At 46.0% G+C, this 24,531-nt stretch overlaps 1 protein-coding gene across 1 annotated transcript in view; it reads right to left on the bottom strand.

Moving 5' to 3' along the window:
• The window catches only part of scn5lab (sodium channel, voltage gated, type V-like, alpha b), a 216,934-nt gene that overhangs the window by 57,888 nt on the left and 134,515 nt on the right, over positions 1 to 24,531 (bottom strand). Inside the window, 2 exon segments of the mRNA XM_046355765.1 lie at positions 20,437 to 20,793; positions 23,903 to 24,076. Of these exon segments, the coding sequence (XP_046211721.1) occupies positions 20,437 to 20,793; positions 23,903 to 24,076 (531 nt within the window).

The raw sequence follows: 24,531 nt of genomic DNA, 5'->3' as shown, positions 1-24,531 counted from the left end.
AATTTTTAGTGCTACATTGATATTGATTACTGCATTGCTGGGTTTAAGGCTGGCAAGAAAGGCATTTCATTCTACTCCTGCACTTGAAATTAAAACTGAAAGTTTTCAATATGAACGGAGTCCCTCCCCTTTCTCCAGCCTGAAACCTTGGACCCCTGACACTGTTCGAGACCAGAGGCAATATCGCCAAATGAAGACCTCAACCCACAAACGCTCTAGAATTGCAGCACACACACACCCACACAGCCTCACAGATCACCGGGGGAAGGCACGAAAACTGTGATGCATTCATCAATCAAGGATTACAAAATGTTGGGAGTCCCATCCCACCTGAGCCCAACTCGTTTAGTCGGATTGTAACAATTAGTTTCGATCGGGTCCGGTATTTGCTCTCGACACAATGGTATTCCCCAGAAATAATGTTTTGAACATAAATGAACTATAATTGCAAATGTTTTTCTCTGCACCATTGTCAAATGTATAGAATTGCACGGAATTAGCTTTAAAGCAGCAAAAACATTATCTCTGAGAGTGGCCTTCACAATGCAGAAGTCATAGTAAAACTGCTTGTATGCTATTCTTATGACATTCTTAACAGAAAACTCCACCCAAAAACAATATTTTGGTATATATTTCATTACTCCATTGTTGACATAGTCCCAAAATGTTAAGCTTGTCAGCAATCAAGTTTTCAAGATATGTAACTTTCAAAGTACAGAAATCATCCCAGTATGATGCATCAACAATGGACTAATTAAGAAAATACCAAAAGATAGTTATTGGGTGGAATTTTCCTTTAAGTAGGAGATGTGTTCTGATATTATGAGGGGTCCTTGATGAATTTGCTTTCACAAAATGGGTCCCTGATGCCAGGGGTGGACTAGGACCAGTAATCGTCCCTGGCATTTCTAACACACCAGCCCATTCTTTTCATTGAGGCCCCCATTATTAGCCAAATAATGACAATTTTGCAAAAAACTAAATAGTTTTTGGGCTAAAAATGGACCAGCCCATCTGTCATTTGTCAGAAATGCCAGATGGCCAGTCCACCCCTGACCGACGCAAAAAAAGTTTGAATTAGCTAACCTGCTCCAGATTACAGGTATATGTATACATAGACCCATGTATATATAGACCCTGAAACATTCTGTATAACAACAAACTGGGGCTCAAACCAAACCACTTACTTGCTGTATTGGGGCAAAGAAACAGAACGAACCAAGCAAGGACCATGCATCAGAAGAGGGTAGCTCAGGACTAGACAAGAATACAGAGAAAATAGATATGTTGGGGTAGCCTTCGGGCCTTGGAGGTGCTGAGGCCTGAATGACAAGGCAGCAGTGTAGCCCCATAGCTCCCTAAGTAGGCAGCAGTCAACACTATTAGAAAAAAAGTGATATCTAGAACCTAAGAGGGTTCTTTGGCTGTCCGAAAAGGAGAACCCTTTTTTGGTAGAACCCTTTCTGGTTCCAGGTAGAACTCTGTGGAAAGGGTTCCAAAGGGGTTTCCCAGGAACTAAAATAGTTTTTCTTGGAACCAAAAATGATTTTTCAAAGGGTTCTCCTATGGGGAGACCTTACCTTTCTAAGAGTGTAGCCGATGCCTGCGTGCCTGCTACCCTCTCTGAAACCTAGGACCTCCATTCTTCCCTCTCTGAAACCTAAGGCCTGTCTGCTTCCCTGTCTACTTGTTTTAATTATCTTACTCACATCGGCTACGGAGAGCGTGATAACACAGTCGTCCGGAACAGCTGGTGCTTTCATGCATGTTTCAGTGTTACTTGCCTTGAAGCCAGCATAGAAGTAATTTAGCTCATCTGATAGGTTTGTGTCACTGGGCAGCTCGTGGCTGTGCTTCCCTTTGTAGTCTGTAATAGTATGCAAGCCCTGCCACATCCGACGAGCGTCAGCGCCGGTGTAGTACGATTCAATCTTAGTCCTGTATTGATGCTTTGCTTGTTTGATGGTTTGGAAGGCATAGTGGGATTTCTTATAGGCTTCTGGGTTAGAGTCCCGCTCCTTGAAAGCGGCAGCTCTACCCTTAAGCTCAGTGTGGATGTTGCTGTAATCCATGGCTTCTGGTTGGGGTATGTACATACGGTCATTGTGAGGACGATGACGTCGTCAATGCATTTATTGATGAACCCGTGACAGATGTGGTGTACATTTACATTTACATTTACTCCTCCATACCATCAGAAGAATCCCGGAACATATTCCAGTCTGTGCTAGCAAAACAGTCATGTAGCTTAGCATCTTGCTTCATCTGACCACTTTCTTATTGACCGAGTCACTGGTGCTTCCTGCTTTAGTGTTTGCTTGTAAGCAGGAACCAGGAGGAAAGAATTATGGTTAGATTTGCCAAATGGAGGGGGAAGGAGAGCTTTGTACGCGTTTCTGTGTGTAGAGTAAAGGTGGTCTAGAGTTTTTACCCTCTGGTTGCATATTTAACATTCTGATAGAAATGAGGTAAACCTGATTTGAGTTTCCCTGCATTAAAGTCCCCACCCACTAGGAGCGCAGTCTCCGGATGAGCATTTTCCTGTTTGCTTATGGCCGCATACAGCTCATTGAGTGCGGTCTTAGTGCCAGCATCGGTCTGCGGTGGTATATAGACAGCTACGAAAAATATAGATGTAAACTTTCTTTGTAAATAATGTGGTCTACAGCTTATCATGAGATACTCTACCTTAGGTGAGCAAAACCTTGAGACTTCCTTAGATTTTGTACACCAGCTGTCGTTTACAAATATACATAGGCCGCCACCCCTTGTCTTACCAGAGGCCGCTGTTCTATCCTGTCGAAATATCTTGGCAGGATATATGTGTTCGTAGTTTGTCTATTTTATTATTGATTGATTGTAATTTGGATGATAGGACCCATGGTAAAGGTACATTACCCTCTCGGCAACGGATCATTACAAGGCACCCGGACCGTCGTCCATGATACCTCCATCTTTTCCTCCTGCGAATGACGGGGATGAGGGCCTACATTATGTACAAAATAAGTATCTCTCTCTCTCTCTCCCTATCTCAAAGACTGAAACAACTCAATTTAGAATAAACATAGTCAGAACAGAAAAAACTTTTTATAACAGAAACCTTGAACATTGTCATATCATTATCATTCTGCCACATAACAGTGAATAATGTGTGTCACATCACGAACCATATCCCATCTTTTTAGGGGACACATTCTTCTGGATATTGTGGTCACGTTCTTGCTGTATCATTCATGCAATGCTTATTGCATTACACACACTTGTGGCTACAGTCCACACCGACTCTGGAGCAGTGTGACTCAGGGTGCCTAGGGCATCTGTGTCTGCTCCGAGACACAGGGCACAGAAGGCCTTGACGGTTACACACACAGGCATGTGTGCTGTGCGTGTTTGTGTGTGTGTGGGGTGTGTGTGGACAGCATGTGCAGTGTGTGTGTGTGGTGTGTGTGTGGGGGGGGGGGCAGAGAAGGTTGGCGCAATCCCGCGTGAACCTCGCCAATATGTTACAAGCCACTGCTTTCCTCACAGAGGACTCTGGGTTGAACCTGTTTAGACACAGGACTGACATTTCACCTGTTTAGTCACAGGACTGACATTTCACCTGTTTAGACACAGGACTGACATTTCAGCTGTTTAGACACAGGACTGACATTTCACCTATTTAGTCACAGGACTGACATTTCACCTGTTTAGACACAGGACTGACATTTCACCTGTTTAGACACAGGACTGACATTTCAGCTGTTTAGAAACATGACTGACATTTCACCTATTTATACACAGGACTGACATTTCAGCTGTTTAGACACAGGACTGACATTTCACCTGTTTAGTAACAGGACTGACATTTCACCTGTTTAGTTACAGGACTGACATTTCACCTGTTTAGACACAGGACTGACATTTCACCTGTTTAGACACAGGACTGAAATTTCACCTGTTTAGACACAGGACTGACATTTCACCTGTTTAGTCACAGGACTGACATTTCACCTGTTTAGACACAGGACTGACATTTCACCTGTTTAGACACAGGACTGACATTTCACCTGTTTCGACACAGGACTGACATTTCACCTGTTTAGACACAGGACTGACATTTCACCTGTTTAGACACATGACTGACATTTCACCTGTTTAGACACAGGACTGACATTTCACCTGTTTAGACCCAGGACTGACATTTCACCTGTTTAGACACAGGACTGACATTTCACCTGTTTAGACACAGGACTGAAATTTCACCTGTTTAGACACAGGACTGACATTTCACCTGTTTAGTTACAGGACTGACATTTCACCTGTTTAGTTACAGGACTGACATTTCACCTGTTTAGACACAGGACTGACATTTCACCTGTTTAGACACAGGACTGACATTTCACCTGTTTAGACACAGGACTGACATTTCACCTGTTTAGACACAGGACTGACATTTCACCTGTTTAGTTACAGGACTGACATTTCACCTGTTTAGTTACAGGACTGACATTTCACCTGTTTAGACACAGGACTGACATTTCACCTGTTTAGACACAGGACTGATATTTCACCTGTTTAGACACAGGACTGACATTTCACCTGTTTAGTCACAGGACTGACATTTCACCTGTTTAGACACAGGACTGACATTTCAGCTGTTTAGAAACATGACTGACATTTCACCTATTTAGACACATGACTGACATTTCAGCTGTTTATTCACAGGACTGACATTTCACTTGTTTAGACACAGGACTGACATTTCACCTGTTTAGACACAGGACTGACATTTCACCTGTTTCGACACAGGACTGACATTTCACCTGTTTAGACACAGGACTGACATTTCACCTGTTTAGACACATGACTGACATTTCACCTGTTTAGACACAGGACTGACATTTCACCTGTTTAGACACAGGACTGACATTTCACCTGTTTAGACACAGGACTGACATTTCACCTGTTTAGACACAGGACTGACATTTCACCTGTTTAGACACAGGACTGACATTTCACCTGTTTAGACACAGGACTGACATTTCACCTGTTTAGACACAGGACTGACATTTCATCTGTTTAGACACAGGACTGACATTTCACCTGTTTAGACACATGACTGACATTTCACCTGTCGCTTTAGGGGACGGCCCTGGCTACACGTGACAAAATGGGAGCCTTTGAGTCAGTCTCATGTCATGTGGTGACATGTAGTGCAGCTTACTTTCTGTGCGTGTTTTATGTTCTGGTTTTAAACTTGTCTGCCTCGATTGTTTTGCATAATCCTGCTAGGGCTTGGATAAAGGATAACACAATCGAATGTGTCTATTGTATAATGTAGGTAGTGGCAATATTAGAATGGAGAGAGGGGTTATACTTCTCCAATAGCATTTTCACATTACAACTACCAACAGGAACCATGCTATGCTGGCTCTGATATTTTCTTAACATACTCGTTACCAGGTCAGCCCAGCACAGCTCAGTTTGGCTCAGTAGTGTTATGATTGTATATTTGTGTCAATGTCTTTGTTTGGAGAAGAGAGGAGAGTAAATTGTGGAGGAGAGTCTAGTGCCCAAGTCTGCCACAAAACACACAGTCAATAAAGGTGCCCAGTGAACCATAAAGACAACTCTTCCAGTCCACTTGAGGCTTTTTATAATGAAATGATGCACTTAGAAAACATTAAGCACCCATGATAGTTAACGATGCCATTTAGCTTGATTCATACGCCTCTGATTGGTAGAAATGTGTAGTTTGAATAACATGGCTCCTAAAGTCAGTGTTGGGAAATTATGATTAATATGACTGAACAAATCATTTTAAATGGAACTGTAAGTAAACGTATACTCTGTTATATTATATCTGATAGACAATATGAGTTCATAAGAAGAAATTGTGTGACAGGACAAAGAGTAATAAAATGTTAATGAACACCATTCCAACTGGGCAGGAACAAATGAGTTGTGGACTGTGTAAACACATAAGGTCGTTAGCCTATGGTTAACCCAACCTGAAACTTAGCTCTGGGGTTTTTAGATAAGGCAGTGAGTGCATTCCTAGGGTTTCTGTTAATTAAAACGGTCAGTTCAGTGGTGATCGATAATGTAGAGGGGTCAAAAGTTATCTGGGAGTGTGTTAGTAAGTTAGAATGAACTTTTCACCTTACTTTGTCCTGTCGAGAGGAGGGGGTTCGGTTAAGGCAGTGAAATGACGTCATGATCTGTATTTAAACTGATGCATGTGTTTGAGTGGGAGCGCGCTCTGAGAATAAATTCTATTACCTATTATTTAAAGACTGGTCTGCGTCTATTTTATGCAAACAAGAAATCTTACAAATTCTCATAAAATAGATGAAGGGCTTTCAATTGATGAAAGCACATTGGCATAATTAAATTATACTAACAGACAGAGAGGGACATTAAAAGACCTCAGAATTATAAGCCAGACATCTTTGCCTTAAAGCTTTATTTTAAGCTTTCGTTAAACAGTGCTGTTCTATTTTTCAAAATTCAAAATTTTTGAGTTCTCCTCACATCCTACCCCACCATCTCCTCCTCACGTCCTCCCCCACCATCACCTCCTCCCCCACCATCTCCTCCTCACATCCTCCCTCACCATCCCCTCCTCACGTCCTCCCCCACCATCGCCTCCTCACGTCCTCCCCCACCATCGCCTCCTAACGTCCTCCCCCACCATCGCCTCCTCACGTCCTCCCCCACCATCTCCTCCTCACATCCTCCCCCACCATAGTCTCCTCACATCCTCCCCCACCATAGCCTCCTCACATCCTCCCCCACCATAGCCTCCTCACATCCTCCCCCGCCAATAGCCTCCTCACATCCTCCCCCACCATAGCCTCCTCACGTCCTCCCCCACCATCTCCTTCTCACGTCCTACCCCACCATCTCATCCTCACGTCCTCCCCCACCATCTCCTGCTCACGTCCTCCCCCACCATAGCCTCCTCACGTCCTCCCCCACCATAGCCTCCTCACGTCCTCCCCCACCATCGCCTCCTTCCGTCCTCCCCCACCATCTCCTCCTTACGTCCTCCCCCACCATCTCTTTACGTCCTCCCCCACCATCGCCTCCTCACGTCCTCCCCAACCATAGCCTCCTCACGTCCTCCCCCGCCATCACCTCCTCACGTCGTCCCCCACCATCGCCTCCTTACGTCCTACTCCACCATCTCATCCTCACGTCCTCCCCCACCATCTCCTCCATACGTCCTACTCCACCATCTCATCCTCACGTCCTCCCCCACCATCGCCTCCTCACGTCCTCCCCCACCATCTCCTCCTCACATCCTCCCCCACCATAGCCTCCTCACATCCTCCCCCACCATCTCCTCCTCACATCCTCCCCCACCATAGCCTCCTCACGACCTACCCCCAACATCGCCTCCTTCCGTCCTCCCCCACCATCTCCTCCTTACGTCCTCCCCACCATCTCTTTACGTCCTCCCCCACCATCTCCTCCTCACGTCCTCCCCCACCATCTCCTCCTCACATCCTCCCCCACCATAGCCTCCTCATGTCCTCCCCCACCATCTCCTCCTCACGTCCTCCCCACCATAGCCTCCTCACATCCTCCCCCACCATAGCCTCCTCACATCCTCCCCCACCATAGCCTCCTCACATCCTCCCCCACCATCTCCTCCTCACGTCCTCCCCCACCATCGCCTCCTTACGTCCTCCCCCACCATCGCCTCCTCACATCCTCCCCCACCATAGCCTCCTCACGTCCTCCCCCACCATAGCCTCCTCACGTCCTCCCCCACCATCTCCTCCTCACATCCTCCCCCACCATCCCCTTGTCACGTCCTCCCCCACCATCTCCTCCTCACATCCTCCCCCACCATAGCGTCCTCACGTCCACCCCCACCATCTCCTCCTCACGTCGTCCCCTACCATCTCCTCCTTACGTCCTACCCCACCATCTCATCCTCACGTCCTCCCCCACCATCTCCTCCTTACGTCCTCCCCCACCATCTCCTCCTCACTTATTCCCCCTCCATCGCCTCCTCATGTCCTCCCCCACCATCTCCTCCTCACGCATTCCCCCTCCATCACCTACTCACGTCCTCCCCCACCATCTCTTTACGTCCTCCCCCACCATCGCCTCCTCACGTCCTCCCCCACCATAGCCTCCTCACGTCCTCCCCCGCCATCGCCTCCTCACGTCCTCCCCCACCATCGCCTCCTCACGTCCTCCCCCACCATCGCCTCCTCACATCCTACCCCACCATAGCCTCCTCACATCCTCCCCCACCATCTCCTCCTCACATCCTCCCCCACCATAGCCTCCTCACGCCCTCCCCCACCATCTCCTCCTCACATCCTCCCCCACCATAGCGTCCTCACATCCTCCCCCACCATAGCCTCCTCACGCCCTCCCCCACCATAGCCTCCTCACATCCTCCCCCACCATAGCCTCCTCACATCCTCCCCCACCATCTCCTCCTCACGTCCTCCCCACCATCGCCTCCTTACGTCCTCCCCCACCATCTCCTCCTCACGTCCTCCCCCACCATAGCCTCCTCACGTCCTCCCCCACCATAGCCTCCTCACGTCCTCCCCCACCATCTCCTCCTCACATCCTCCCCCACCATCTCCTCCTCACGTCCTCCCCCACCATCTCCTCCTCACATCCTCCCCCACCATAGCCTCCTCATGTCCTCCCCCACCATCTCCTCCTCACGTCGTCCCCTACCATCTCCTCCTTACGTCCTACTCCACCATCTCATCCTCACGTCCTCCCCCACCATCTCCTCCTCACTTATTCCCCCTCCATCGCCTCCTCATGTCCTCCCCCACCATCTCCTCCTCACGCATTCCCCCTCCATCACCTCCTCACGTCCTCCCCCACCATCTCCTCCTTACGACCTACTCTACCATCTCATCCTCACGTCCTCCCCCACCATCTCCTCCTCACGCATTCCCCCTCCATCACCTCCTCACATCCTCCCCCACCATCTCCTCCTTACGTCCTACTCCACCATCTCATCCTCACATCCTCCCCCACCATCGCCTCCTCACATCCTCCCCCACCATCTCCTCCTCACGTCCTCCCCCACCATCGCCTCCTTACGTCCTCCCCCACCATCTCCTCCTCACATCCTCCCCCACCATAGCCTCCTCACGTCCTCCCCCAACATAGCCTCCTCACATCCTCCCCCACCATCTCCTCCTCACATCCTCCCCCACCATCTCCTCCTCACGTCCTCCCCCACCATCTCCTCCTCACATCCTCCCCCACCATAGCCTCCTCACGTCCTCTCCCACCATCTCCTCCTCACGTCGTCCCCTACCATCTCCTCCTTACGTCCTACCCCACCATCTCATCCTCACGTCCTCCCCCACCATCTCCTCCTTACGTCCTCCCCCACCATCTCCTCCTCACTTATTCCCCCTCCATCACCTCCTCACGTCCTCCCCCATCATCTCCTCCTTACGTCCTACTCCACCATCTCATCCTCACGTCCTACCCCACCATCTCCTCCTCACGTCCTCCCCCACCATCTCCTCCTTACGTCCTACTCCACCATCTCATCCTCACGTCCTCCCCCACCATCTCCTCCTCACGCATTCCCCCTCCATCTCCTCCTTACGTCCTACCCCACCATCTCATCCTCACGTCCTCCCCCACCATCTCCTCCTTACGTCCTCCCCCACCATCTCCTCCTCTAGACCACCCAGTCCCAGCCATAACCACAGTCCCAGCCACCACATCCACCACCTGGGACTAGACCACCCAGTCCCAGCCATCACCACAGTCCCAGCCACCACATCCACCACCTGGGACTAGACCACCCAGTCCCAGCCACCACATCCACCACCTGGGACTAGACCACCCAGTCCCAGCCATAACCACAGTCCCAGCCACCACATCCACCACCTGGGACTAGACCACCCAGTCCCAGCCACCACATCCACCACCTGGGACTAGACCACCCAGTCCCAGCCATAACCACAGTCCCAGCCACCACATCCACCACCTGGGACTAGACCACACAGTCCCAGCCATAACCACAGTCCCAGCCACCACATCCACCATCTGGGTCTAGACCACCCAGTCCCAGCCATCACCACAGTCACAGCCACCACATCCACCACCTGGGTCTAGTCCACCCAGTCCCAGCCATCACCACAGTCCCAGCCACCACATCCACCACCTGGGACTAGACCACCCAGTCCCAGCCATAACCACAGTCCCAGCCAACACATCCACCACCTGGGTCTAGTCCACCCAGTCCCAGCCATAACCACAGTCCCAGCCACCACATCCACCACCTGGGACTAGACCACCCAGTCCCAGGCATCACCACAGTCCCAGCCACCTCCACAGCCACCACCTGGGTCCAGGCCACCAGGAGATTTACATCCTAACCCTGCTTAGACGCAGACGGGGACATTTAATTAGTGCTTTAATAATATCCACTTTCCCTTCGCCAGTCCTCCCCCCTCCTTCTCTCCCTGTCCCACTCTCATTCTCAACACGGTCTGTTATCCTTCACCAAGTACATCAATGTATAGTGAAGCAAACGCTCAATGTAGAATATGCTCCTATAACCACAGGTCTAGCATCATATTACTCTACTCTCAACCTTTACCATTATGGGAATAACAAATATCAGTGGTCAGGCAACTCTGAAGTCAGTAGTGGGCCTGGGCAGTCATCTTGGATGAGGTCAGATTAGTATGAGCTCACTCAGCAGGTAGCTCTGGGGTCATAGTGTCATCTGTACTGCATAGCTAAATAGCTGCATACCTACCCTGGCTCTAGGTGGGGAACAACATGAGTTGACTACTCACTATAAATAGACCATTGTCTCTACAGGCCCAGCACACGCACGCACGCGCACACGCACACGCACACGCACACACACACACACACACACACACACCCCTTTTCAACTTAGTAAAAGCCTTTGCGTTCTCTTGTGTATATGATATAACGCCTTACAACCAACAGAATTGGAGCAAATATTGTTTTCATGCCTCCCACTCTCTCGATGGCTAGTGACATCTTGACAGAGAGGAGAAACAGCAAAATGTCAAGGGCAAAATACCAAAAGGGTTGACTTTCATGCACTGTTGATTGGTATTTCATCAACTCATACTTCCAGTCCTCTACGTCCAGACACTGTCGAGCCAATAGCCATGAGTCATCCAAGTACGACCAACCAATACCTTTGACCACAGACATTTTAGGATATCTTGCCAAACGAAATCTCAATATTGTGTTTGATAACATTTGACGTTTGACATTTGACTTGACATTTGAATCTGCTTCCGAGTCCAAAAAATAGTCTGAAACACTGTCGTCTGTATCCAAGCAAAGACTGTTGTGGCAACTGAATATGAAACTGCAACCAAATGCACGCGCGCGCACACCCAAGCGCACGCACGCACACCCGCGCACACACTAACCTTCACACCATGCGTGGTTACATTGCCCATCCATGCAAAATGAGAGCATTTTGGTGTGGATAAATCACATGAACTGTGGAAGGCATAAGCCTCAGGACAGTATGGCCCACATTCTCACTGATTAACACAACCCTTTCTACCCAAAAACCTCATGAAAACATGGCTAGTTCTCCTATGACTCATACGGTTACAGTTAGAACCAGTCTTAGCCCGTGGGTTGCCTCCCTAAGGGATGATTTGAGACACACGATTCAGGATCACAGTTATACAAATACCTTTCGCTAAATGAATTTCAAAGCTTCATTTGGTAGTATGCATTAAACCACTGTGTTATTTGATTATACTGTAGTGAGACTACACTGGCAGTACATTCTCACAGTAGTTACATTCGGTGAGGGCTGTTTCTACTCTATTGTATTGTACTTGGATCAAAACACAACAACAACAACAAATCCCCTGAAACTATTGCCATCGGAAGCTTGTGTGTGAAGGAGTACCAGAAGAGGAATCTGGAACAAGAGTGCTGTACCGTGGTGGGCTCCTGGTTGATACACAGTTAGTGAGGTGCTAACTGCTGCCAGTTGTGCCTGGGTATTAACGCCTGGCATAGTTAAGTTACAAAGGGCCATGGTCCAATGGAAGGGCACCACCTGACATGGAGCTTTAAAAAAGAGACACTGGAGTCACGAACACATACATAAAGTAGCAGCCAGGTCACCCGTGACACAGGTCAGTATTCGGCGTTGGTAGATGACGTGGAAATCGTCCACTAGGGGGCGACAGAGAGCGTTGTTACCTTCGAGTAGGTTTCGGTTTTGCTAGGGCATTGTGGAAGAGGATGGATGTAAGCATCTGCCTCTGATTCCAAAGGTCGCAAGTTTAAATCCGGAAATAGAAAGTTGTTTTTGAGATTTTAGTTTTAAGCCTTTCCCAAACCTTAACCCTTACTGGAACAATTTGGAGTTAATGCCTACATTTATCCCTGACCTTAAAAATGTGGAGTTAATACCTAAACGTACCCTTAAACCCTTTGCCATTTGCCGCCTGCAACAGCATCTCTACTCCAAATAACTGGTTCCATATCATCCCACAGATGCTGAATTAGATTGAGATCTGGTGACTGGGCAGGCCACTGCAGTAAACTAAATTCACTGTCATGTTCGTGGAACCTAGACAATCCTAGTCTTGTGCAAATCCAATTTGCAAATCATACACTGTTGCTATGAATAATGCACTTGATTGGCAAGGATGTTCAGATGTCCTGTGGCATTCAAATGCTGCTCCACTTTTATCAAGGGGCCCAATGTGTGCCACGAAAACATACCCCACACCATCACACCACTAGCCTTTAATGTTGACATGCGGCATGATGGATGCATGTACTCGTGGTCCACACCCTAATCAAATCAAATCAATCTTTATTCGCCACATGCGCCGAATGCAACAAGTGAGGACTCTACCGTGAAATGCTTCCTTTCAAGCCCTTAACCGTGAAGTTCAAGAAGTGGAAAATATTTACCAAGTAGGCTAGAATAAAAAATAATAATAAAAAGTAACACAATATGAATAACGAGGCCATATATAGGGGGCACCGGTACCGAGTCAGTGTGCAGGGGTACAGGCTAGTTGAGGTAATCTGTACATGTAGGTGGGGGTGACGTGACTATGCATAGGTACAGCGAGTAGCAGCAACGTACTGGGGGGGGGGGGGGTAAATGTACATTTTCCGGTGGCTATTTTTATGATTTTTTCAGCAATCTAATGGCTTGGGGGGTAGAAGCTGTTGAGGAGCCTTTTGGTCCTCGACTTGGCGCTCCGGTACCGCTTGCCACGTGGTAGCAGAGAAAACAGTCTATAACCTGGGTGACTGACACCGCCTATTATATAGGTCCTGGATGGCAGGAAGCTTGGCCCCAGTGATGTACTGGGCCGTTCGCACTACACTGTAGCACCTTACGGTCAGATACCGAGCAGTTGCCAAACCAGGTGGTGATGCAACCGGTCAGGATGCTCTCGATGGTGCAGCTGTAGAACCTTTTGAGGATCTGGGGGCCCATGCCAAATCTTTTCAGGTTTTGTCGTGCTCTCTTCACGACTGTCTTGGACCATGATAGTTTGTTGATGATGTGGACACCAAGGAACTTTAAACTCTCGACCTTCTCCACTACAGCCCCGTCGATGTTAATGGGGGCCTGTTCTGCCTGTCTTTTCCTGTAGTCCACGATCAGCTCCTTTGTCTTGCTCATATTGAGGGAGAGGATGTTGTTCTTGCACCACACTGCCAGTTATTTGACCTCCTCCCTATAGGCCTTCTCATCATTGTCAGTGATCAGGCCTATTACTGTTGTGTCGTCAGCAAACTTAATGATGGTGTTGGAGTCGTGTTTGGCCACACAGTTCTGGGTGAACAGAGAATACAGGAGGGGACTAAGTACACACCCTTGAGGGGCCCCAGTGGTAAGGATCAGCGTGGCAGATGTATTGTTGCCTACTCTTACCACCTGTGGGCGGCCCGTCAGGAAGTCCATGATCCAGTTGCTGAGGGAGGTGTTTAGTCCCAGAGTCCATAGCTTAGTGTTGAGCTTCGTGGGCACTATGGTGTTGAACGCTGAGCTGTAGTCAATGAATAGCATTCTCACATAGGTGTTCCTTTTGTCCAGGTGAGAAAGGGAGGTGTGGAGTGCGATTGAGATTGCATCATCTGTGGATCTGTTGGGGCGGTACGCAAATTGGGTCTAGGGTGTCTGGGAGGATGCTGTTGTGGGGATGACGTCGTCAAAAATGCACATATTGATGAAGCCAATGACTGAGGTGTTGTATTCCTCAATGCCATTGGATGAATCACGGAATATATTCCAGTCTGTGCTAGCAAAACAGTCCTGTAGTGTAGCATCTGCGTCATCTGACCACTTTATTTAGAGAGTCACTGGTACTTCCTGATTTATTTTTTGCTTGTAAGCAGGATTCAGGAGGATAGAGTTCTGGTCAGATTTGTGAACTGGAGGGTGGGGGAGAGCTTTGTATGCATCTCTGTGTGTGGAGTAAAGGTGGTCTAGGATTTATTTTTCCCTGGTTGCATATATGACATGCTGGTAAAAATGGGGTAAAACTGATTTAAGTATGCCTGCATTAAAGTCCTCGGCCACTAGGAGCGCTGCTTCTGGGTGAGCATTTTCTTCTTTGCTTATGGCCTTATAGAGTTGGTTGAGAGCGGTCATAGTGCCAGCTTCGCTTTGTGGTGGTAAATAGATGGCTACTAATAATACAGATGAGAACTCTCTTGGTAGATAGTGTGGTTGACAGCTTATCATAAGGTACTCTACCTCAGGCGAGCAATACCTCGAGAATTCCTTAATACTAGACATTGCACACCAGCTTTTCTTGACAAAAAGACACACACCCCCACCCCTCTTCTTACCAGAGGTAGCGTCTCTGTTCTGCCGGTGCATGGAAAATCCCGACAGCTCTATATTGTCTGTTTCTTTGTTCAGCCATGTCTCGGTGAAACATAGGATGTCACAGTTTTTAATGTCCCGTTGGTAGGATAATCTTAGTCGTAGGGCATCAATTTTAGGTTCTAACGATTGCACTTTAGCAAGGAGAATTGAAGGCATTGGGAGTTTACTCACTCACCTTCGGCTTCTCAGAAGGATCCCCGACCTGCGTCCCTTTTCCGGTGTCTTTTCTTCACGCAAAAGGTGTGGATCTGGGCCTGTTCCAGTGGAAGCAGGATATCCTTCTCGTTGACTCGTTAAAGGAAAAAGTTTCTTCCAGTCTGTGGTGAGTAATAGCTTTTCTGATGTCCAGAAGTTATTTTCGGTAATAAGAGACGGTAGCAGCAACATTATGTACACAATAAGTTCAAAAATAAGTTACGAAAATGCAAAAAAAATAACAAAATTATACAATTGATCAGGAGAATGTAAAACGTCAGCCATGTCCTTCGGCGCCATCTGTCCCGTCAGCGTGAAACAGCAGGAACCACGATTCATCAGACCAGACAATGTTTTTCTAATTATTTAGTGTCTAGTGTTTTCATTCCTTAGCTCACTGCAACCACAGTTTCTTATTTTTTGCTCATACCCCATTTGTGTCAATGTATTATTTTATGGGTCTTTGGACACCAATGTTGTACTGGACTGCAGGTGGCTAACTGTAGCCCATCTGTTGCTCTGCACAATTCATATCAGCCTCCTTTGTCCTCATCAATTACCCATTTTAGACCACTGGCCTGCTGTTGGCTGGATGTTCTTTGGGTGGTGGACCATTCTTGATAACACGGGAAACTGTTGAGCGTGAAAAACCCAGAAGTGTTGTAGTTCTTGACACTCAAAACGGTTTTCCTGGCACCTACTACCGTACCCCATTCAAAGGCACTTAAATCTTTTGTCTTTCCCATTCACCCTCCGAATGCCACACATACACAATCCATGTCTAAACTGTCTCAAGGCATAAAAATCTAAACTGATTGAAGTGGATTTAACAAGTGATATCAATAACAGATCATATCTTTCACCTGGATGCACCTGGTCATTCCATGTACAGAATCCATATAGAATTAACTGGTTGCGTAATGATGAATGTCTTATTTCTGTGATGCTAAGAGAAAACCAACCTGCACCTGATTGGCAATGAGGCCATGACCCAGACAGGCTGAAAGATTGAGAGCAATATCACCCAGACCCATGCAGGTTTTGTCCATGGTCCGACACACACACACACACACACACACACACACACACACACACACACACACACACACACACACACACACACACACACACACACACACACACACACACACACACACACACACACACACACACACACACACACACACACACACACACACACACACACACACACACACACTCCGTTGACTGACGGCCCATCTCATGTCAGGCACGGAAGGGACGAGAGGTACAAGGCTGGCAGGGTAACATGGACACAGAGATGAAAAGGGATGATTAAAGGAGATAACTCTCCACTAAGTCCCCCAAGCCAAGATCAGACAGTATACCTGAACTTACTGGCCTTGGCCCACTTACAGTAGAGATCATTGGAGTAGGGTTACGCTGGTAAGCTTCCTGGACAGAGTAGAGACTCTCTAGACTCTCCAGGCAGCCTGCTTCTGAAGGTTGTTGCCGAGAATGAGAGTGGCAGGCGGTGGCGTAATGACCTGTGTTTGTGCTGCACATACAAACACTGCATTCACAGGATTCACAGAACAGATTAGAGAATGCTATCGCCATGGATGGCTAGGATTCATAGCCCCCCCTTCTCTCTTTCACTCTCTCTCTCTTTCGGTCTCTTTCTCTCTCCCCCTGTGTGTGGAGGGACAAGCTCAGACAGGGGAGCTATTGGATGGCTCGTATTGGTCCACTTGAGTACCATGCAGAAGAGGGGAGTGTTAGGTTCATAACACTTGATACAACAGGGAGCAGAGCGAAAAGCTCTCTCGAGGCCAGATCTGGATATCTAGAAGAGTGCTCATTTTCTAATTAACCTTAGGATGACTCATGTCTTCTGACGTTGTTAATAACGTACTAAGAAATCATAATATTGTTTATAATCACTAAATGTTTTTATCCCAATGGGGAAATAAGTTCAATGTTTTAAGTTCTTAGAACCAGACTTCATCATGAGTGACATCAACTTTGATGTCAAGACAAAAATGGCTACTATATTGTAGGATCTTAATTTGAGCAAGTGTGCTACAGTAGGAACATAATCCTGCAGAAACAGGAAATTTGAATTCTTATATGGATTATAATTAGGAACATTTTTGAAGAGGTTGATACATTTTTCGTAAGGGAAAATCAAGTTAGAAATGTTTAAAATTGAAATACACTACAAGTTCTCCTGCAACAAGGTGACCAAATTAAGATCTTACATCTGAATACCTGCCCCTTTATGCTTTCATAGAATATTAATTCATTGTGCTAGTTTCACATAACAACACTGTGACATTTCTTCAGTTTAAATTAAAACACTGACAGAGATGGTACCCCATGTTTACAAACACAAACAACTCTAAGGCAAGCTAATAGGAATATTATACAATAGGTGGGTCTTATCCTGGATGTTGATTGGTTAAAAAGGCGTTCCAGCCTGTGTCTATTCCAAAAGTTACCTATGTTAGGCTATGACGTTGAAATGCCTATTTACGGTTCCATCTCACTGCACAATCCACTGTCTCATCAGCCCAACCAGGCAATTTATAAACTTGACCTCCACAGTTAAAAGCATTATCCCCCATTTCTTTTAGACTAGCATTTGGTTTTAACAGGCGAGATTTGTATAAACCTTGCTGTCTGTCTCTTCGACCTTTGCAACTAGAGAGACATATTTTCTTAGACAGTCAAAATCATGAATCAGCATCATTTTTATGGATATATACAAATACATGTCAACAGAAAAGCAGGTCAAATGAAATGAAATGCAGGTAGTTTGCAATCTTTCCAGCTACAGTTTTCAGTGATTGTGTTAGCTATGTACCTACGCTGAACAGTGTTCAGACAAGAGTGCACATTTACTATGCCAGTTGAAATTGTGCATCATTAGCTCATTGTTATGGGTGTATCCAAATAAACATCACTAGAAACATATGCAAATGCAGCTACTTTGCTGTTATTTTGGCTACACTTTTTGACCTGACTGTACACCGTAGTTGGCTAGCTAGCAAGCAAGGGATAAGAATATTGCCAGTCTGCATGTCAACAAAACATTTAGAATAAATGACTGGGTTAAGTCCCTAGACTTAGAACAAAAAGACATCACGACTGGGTCGCGTCTCTGGCGACCTAACTGATAGCATGAATGATCTAGACAGCTTGGTAGCAACCCTACATTTGCGTTGGGACTTTATCTCTTGGATGGATAAATTAGTATGAAGAAATTCATCAAAATAACTTTTTTTATGAAAATATGTTAATCGTTATTTAAATATGTTGGTAAAACGTTGTATAAAAGTGATAATGACCTCAAAGCTGGTGTTTGGAGGATATATTGGCACGGTTTGCTGGCCCGAGATGCTAACAACACCCATGTCAAAATATTCTCCAAACACAGGCTTTGAGGGCATTATCAGTTAATTAAGTATCAAATGTATCTCCCCTATTTATCCCATGATGCTATGCAATCATAATAATGCTTAGTCATGCATCTGGATCCGTTAACACGCCGTCCCACATCAGACATTTTGTCAGCCTTGTAAATATCCCGACGAGACATCAGCAGCCATGTTATTTTACACAACCCGACGTCTCGCAGCCCAGGCAGATCTCAGTCTCAACGACTTCCTTTGACTGCTCAGCCAAAATAAATAAGACTGGGGACTCGGGAGGGAAAGAGAGAAGAGGAGGTGGAGTGGGAAGGGGGGGAGGAGAGAAAAGAGAGGAGGAGAGGGAGGAGGCCTCTAACACAAGTGTGTAAGCAAATGACAGGCACTGACTTGACTGACTTGACTCAGGGACTGGGGCGACCCTGCAGAGAAAGATAATATTAGCGGGGGCAGGCTGGGTAATTGCGACCTCATCGCTTGCCTGCCCCGCGGATGAGAACAGTACTGCAGCATGTAGTGGAGCACTAAGGACAGAGAGGATACTGTGGATAGAAAGTGTTACTGGCAAGGCTGTGTACCACTCCATGTAGTAGAGTTTGTCTACCCATTTAGTCTCTCATTTGTTTACTCAGTGGGTTGTGGTAGGACACTGGCAGTGGCAAGAATGTAAGGTCACCCCCCGCACAGGAATCATGAGACATTTTGTATTTCAACCATCCTACTGTAACACATACATAGGAGTCTTATGCAGTGTAAACTACAACACCTGTCTACATGTCAGTTAGTGTGGAAAACCCCTCACACATGACAGCCTTAATCCTTAAGGTATTACGTCTGCCAGGACAAAGTGTGTGCTTGTGTGTGAGAGAGAGCAGAAATACAGTCAAGGAAGTCTTGGAAGTGTGCAGATATCCCCATATCCTAGCTAAACTACTGAAGCGTCACGACATGCAACCATGCAACACAGCTCAAAAACACTGCATAGGCTTCTTTGAGAAATAGTATCTAGACCAGCTGGGACCCAGGACCCTGTTTCCTTCATTATTACTGTCAGTTTTAACAGCTGACCACCTGACCTGGCCCACAGTTCAGCACTACCAGTCCTGACCAATCAATAAACAGCTTCATTATAGGATGATATGGGATGTTAGGGGAGTCTTTTAATTACTATACATGCCCAGGGGGACCTGTTACATCTATAAAGTCTATAGAGAGCAGGACCGTAAAACCTGATTAATTTCTAATGGTCACAAAACTGTACTGTGTGACATTTCAACCATTCTTCCCTGTGTGATCTTTTTGTCAAGGCTAACATGGCCAGCCACTAACAGGCATCTTCCTGAAACTGAATCGTACCTCATAGGGGATACGTCTGAGCTTTATGGGGATTGTTTTAACGTCCTCCTTTCCCCAGACCCCTGCAGCTATGGACCAAGTGGTGGACGGTGGGGCGTTCAACAGGAGCCACTGTCGGGGTCATGTTGTCATTCTGCTACCCCCCTCCCCCCATCTCCTCCCACCCACACAAACCACCATACACCCCTGCCCACTCTTCCAAAAGCTCCAACCATGGCAGATATAAAAGCCATTGGCAGGAAGGGGATAAAGTGGAAGGGCAGAGAGGTAGAGGAGGCACTCACCCCCACCCCTTCTCCCAGCCAACCCACAATCATGTGCTTGTGTCCTGCTCAAAACTGAGCTAAATTGACGTAAGGGGTGCAACCTTTTACAGGGTCAAATAGCAGAGGGAAATGTTCAGCTTAATAAATGTAATCCTGAATTTCACAATTTTAGGAGAGGATTACACACATTGATTTAAAATTTGAGTAGCCTCTGAGCACTAAAATCACACAAAATATAGAGGCTGCACGCACTTTTGTGGTGCATTCAAAAGTCAACCAAAACATGTACCTTACTGCCCACACTACCCAAGAGACCGAGAGTGGAAGAATGTCTTACCACCAGGTTCCCGATCACCATGACCTGCATGAAGACTAGGAGGCAGAGAGGCTGCCCTGCCACCTCCATACAGTCCCACATGGTCTCGATCCACTCGCCACACAGCACCCGGAACACGATGAGGAACGAGTGGAAGAAGTCCTTCATGTGCCAGCGCGGCAGCGTACAGTCCTTGGAGATCTTACACACGCAGTCCTGGTAGTTCTTGCCGAACAGCTGCATGCCCACCACGGCAAAGATGAAGACTATGATGGCTAGGACCAGGGTCAGGTTTCCCAGGGCGCCCACCGAGTTGCCGATGATCTTGATGAGTGTGTTGAGGGTGGGCCACGACTTGGCCAGCTTGAACACCCTTAGCTGTGGGAAGGGGGGAGAGGGGAGATGGGATAGTGAGATCCGCTGGGATAGTGAGATTCGTTATCTGAGACATGGTCAATATGTGTGCGTTTTAAAAATGCACGTTATGTAGAAGTTGAATCAAAAGATTTAGAAATACATGATCAATGTATTTCGTCCATGTTGTTATTTATTTTACTTTATCCTATACGCATCTTTAACTTTAAACATGTAAAAGTTAATAAATTAAGAAGTGGCTACTGGCTACAATTGAAATAATTGTGTCAATGGGATTATGTACTAAGAACTTAACTAAATCAGGCTGGTTTAGGGTCTATTCTCATTGACGAGAATTAAGGAGAATTTCAAGAGTTTCTCGAGAGGTGTCGATTTTCGAGAGACATAACTGTAATGTAAACTTGCGTATTTCTCATGTCTCGAACGATACCCCTGGAGGTCACGCACAACATTTGCACCCTTCGAAGCCTGGCAGTATAAACAGAATTGTCTCGTTGAGCCCAACATTCATACAGCAAAAATACTAATAGCAGAGCAGTGTTTTTGAAACAGCTTAAATCTATATATTTTCATTATATTTTAGACTTGTTTTATTGAGTTTTATTGAGCCTGTTACACTCTGAAATTATTTCCATAGCTTTAAGAAAGGGAAGTTCAACAATGGTGAGCCACCTTCCAGGCAAGAAGAATGCAGCAAGAAGCTGATCAACTCACCAGGGAAATTATCAACGTTTTCAGTCTAAATTTTGCGTTTCCTCATATAATACCTTCCATGATATTGATAAAATGCCTGGTTTGTTCCAACATAACCTTTAATATGCTGAAACTGTATTTGTATATTCATATGAAAGGTGTAAATGTCAGTGCAGGCTGCTGAGGGGAGGACGGCTCATAATAATGGCTGGAACGGAGCAAATGTAAACCATGTGTTTGATGCATTTGATACCATTCCACTAATTCCACTCCAGCCTTTACCACAAGCCCATCCTCCCCAATTAAGGTGCCACCAATCTCCTGTGGTAAACGTTCATGTTTAATATGCTAACATTACTAGCTAGCATAGATAGCTGTGTTATTGTGTGTACAAACAAGAAAATAAACCCTTTAATTGTCAGCACATGATTGTGAATTGTTGCTTTATCACATCCAGCCATGATTGGGAGTCCCATAGGGTGGCGCACAATTGGCCCAGCGTCATCCGGGTTTGTCTAGGGTAGGCCAACATATAAGAATTTGTTCTTAAACCTGTTTGGGATAGGGGGCAGCATTTTCACGTTTGGATGAAAAGCGTGCCCAGAGTAAACTGCCTGCTACTCAGTCCCAGGTGCTAATATATGCATATATATTAGTAGATTTGGATAGAACACATTCTGAAGTTTCTAAAAGAAAGAAATCCAACCAGGAAGTGGGAAATCTGAGGTTTGTAGTTTTTCAAAGCTTGGCCTATCGAAAACACAGTTTCTATGGGCTCAAATTGCACTTCCTAAGGCTTCCACTAGATGTCAACAGTCTTTAGAAACTTGTTTGAGGGTTCTACTGTAAAGGAGGGGCTCATAAGGGCTCTTTGAGTCAGTGGTCTGGCAGAGTGCCACAAACTCGTGACACTCGTTCACGTGAGAGGTAGCTCTCTTTCCATTGCTTTTCTACAGACAAAGGAATTCTCCGGTTGGAACATTATTGAAGATTTATGTTAAAAACATCCTAAAGATTGATTCTATACATCGTTTGACATGTTTCTACAGACTGTAACAGAACTTTTGGACTTCTGGAACTAGTGCTCACGCCTCATGATGATGGATTACTGGGCTGAATGCGCTAACAAGGAATTTGGACATAAGTGATGAACTTTATCGAACAAAACATTTATTGTGGAACTGGGATTCCTGGGAGTGCATTCTGATGAAGATCATAAAAGGTAATTGAATATTTATAATGCTGCTTCTGATTAATATTGACTACAACATGGCGGATATTTCTTTGGCTGGTTTGGTCTCTGAGCGCCGTACTCAGATTATTGCATGGTGTGCTTTTCCGTAAAGTTTTTTTGAAATCTGACACTGCGGTTGCATTAAGGAGAAGTCTATCTTTAATTCTGTGAATAACACTTGTGTCTTTTATCAATGTTTATTATGAGTATTTCTGGAAATTGATGTGGCTCTCTGCAAAATCACTGGATGTTTTGGAAGAAAAACATTACTGAACATAATGCGCCAATGTAAACTGAGATTTTTGGATATAAATATGCACTTTATCAAACAAAACATACATGTATTGTGTAACATGATGTCCTATGAGTGTCATCTGATGAAGATCATCAAAGGTTAGTGATTAATTTTATCTATATTTCTGCTTTTTGTGACTCCTATCTTTGGCTGGAAAAAATGGCTGTGTGTGTTTTTGTGATTTGGCTCTGATCTAACATAATCATATGTTGTTCTTTCGCTGTAAAGCCTTTTTGAAATCGGACATGATGGGTAGATTAACAATAAGTGTATCTTTAATTTGGTGTATTGCACTTGTTAATGTGTGAAAGTTACCTATTTCAAAAAACTATTTTTGGAATTTTGCACACTGCCTTTTCAGCGAAATGCTGTTGAGGGGTGCCACTAGCAGAACCCCTAGCCATAAGACGTTTTAACTGACTTGCCCAGTTAAATAAAGGTTAAATGTAAAACATGATTTAAGAGTGTAGTACGATGTGGTTGCATTATCTAAGAGTGGAGCTAACATGTTTTAGGGGAAAAGTTGCTCGCATTATTGAATAGTTTGCAAGCTTACTGGCTAGTTGCAACTGTGATACTGGTATTTACGGTAAATAGTGTCATGTAAATTGAAAAGTTTATGCACATTAATGTAAATTGAAATCTCATCGAGCTGCCTCTCCTTAAATGTTCGTCAATGAGAATAGCCTCTTAGTAACTGTTGAGAAGGACTTGCCAATTTCACAGTTAGGGGGATTTACAGTATTCGTACATTAGCATGGGGAGAGTGAGCTAACCAAACATTGCAGCCAGCAACACTTATATCCAGACAACCATCATCAACTAACACACAGACAGCACACAGAGAGACAGATAGGCCGGAGGGGGCGACATGCTTAATGTTTAAATACCAGTCTGAAAGATCGGAGAACGGACAGTCCCTCCACATCGGACAGGCCCAGCTCCATGAGGCTGAGGCACACGATGATGCTGTCAAATATGTTCCAACCTTGCTGGAAATAGTAGTAGGGGTCCAGAGCGATAATCTTTAACACCATCTCGGCGGTGAAGATCCCGGAGAATACCTAGGAAACGCAGACACACACAGACACACAGAGAGAGGGAGTGCTCAGCCTGGGGGTAGGACACTTCAGAGCAGGTTAGAGTCAGAATCAGGCCCGGCTACCCTTGCTCATGAAGCATTGCAATAGAACACTGCTGTCTTTCGCATTGCCTCCCAATCTACTGATGTTATCCACGTGGAACCTCCTGGAATTATCTGGAAGGCAGGGCTGTACAATGTTTCCACTTACAACTAACTTGAAGGACCAATTCCTACCCATACTAACATAGTAGCTCTATGTGGACTGGGAATTAATCAAATGTGCATTGCTGACAAGCAAACTGTCCTAGTAATTTACACTTGAGCGTTTACCGTGAATGTGATTTCAGCAAACGTCAGGGAAATTGCCAGTGCACTACGTTGTCAACAATGCACTTTTGATTCAATCCCTGTCTCTGTGTTTTCTTCATTGGAGTG

This window comes from Oncorhynchus gorbuscha, linkage group LG07, assembly GCF_021184085.1.
Source record: "Oncorhynchus gorbuscha isolate QuinsamMale2020 ecotype Even-year linkage group LG07, OgorEven_v1.0, whole genome shotgun sequence".
NCBI lineage: Eukaryota > Metazoa > Chordata > Actinopteri > Salmoniformes > Salmonidae > Oncorhynchus > Oncorhynchus gorbuscha.
The sequence above is the reverse complement of the archived record's forward strand: the minus strand, read 5'-3'. Positions and strand labels throughout refer to the sequence as shown.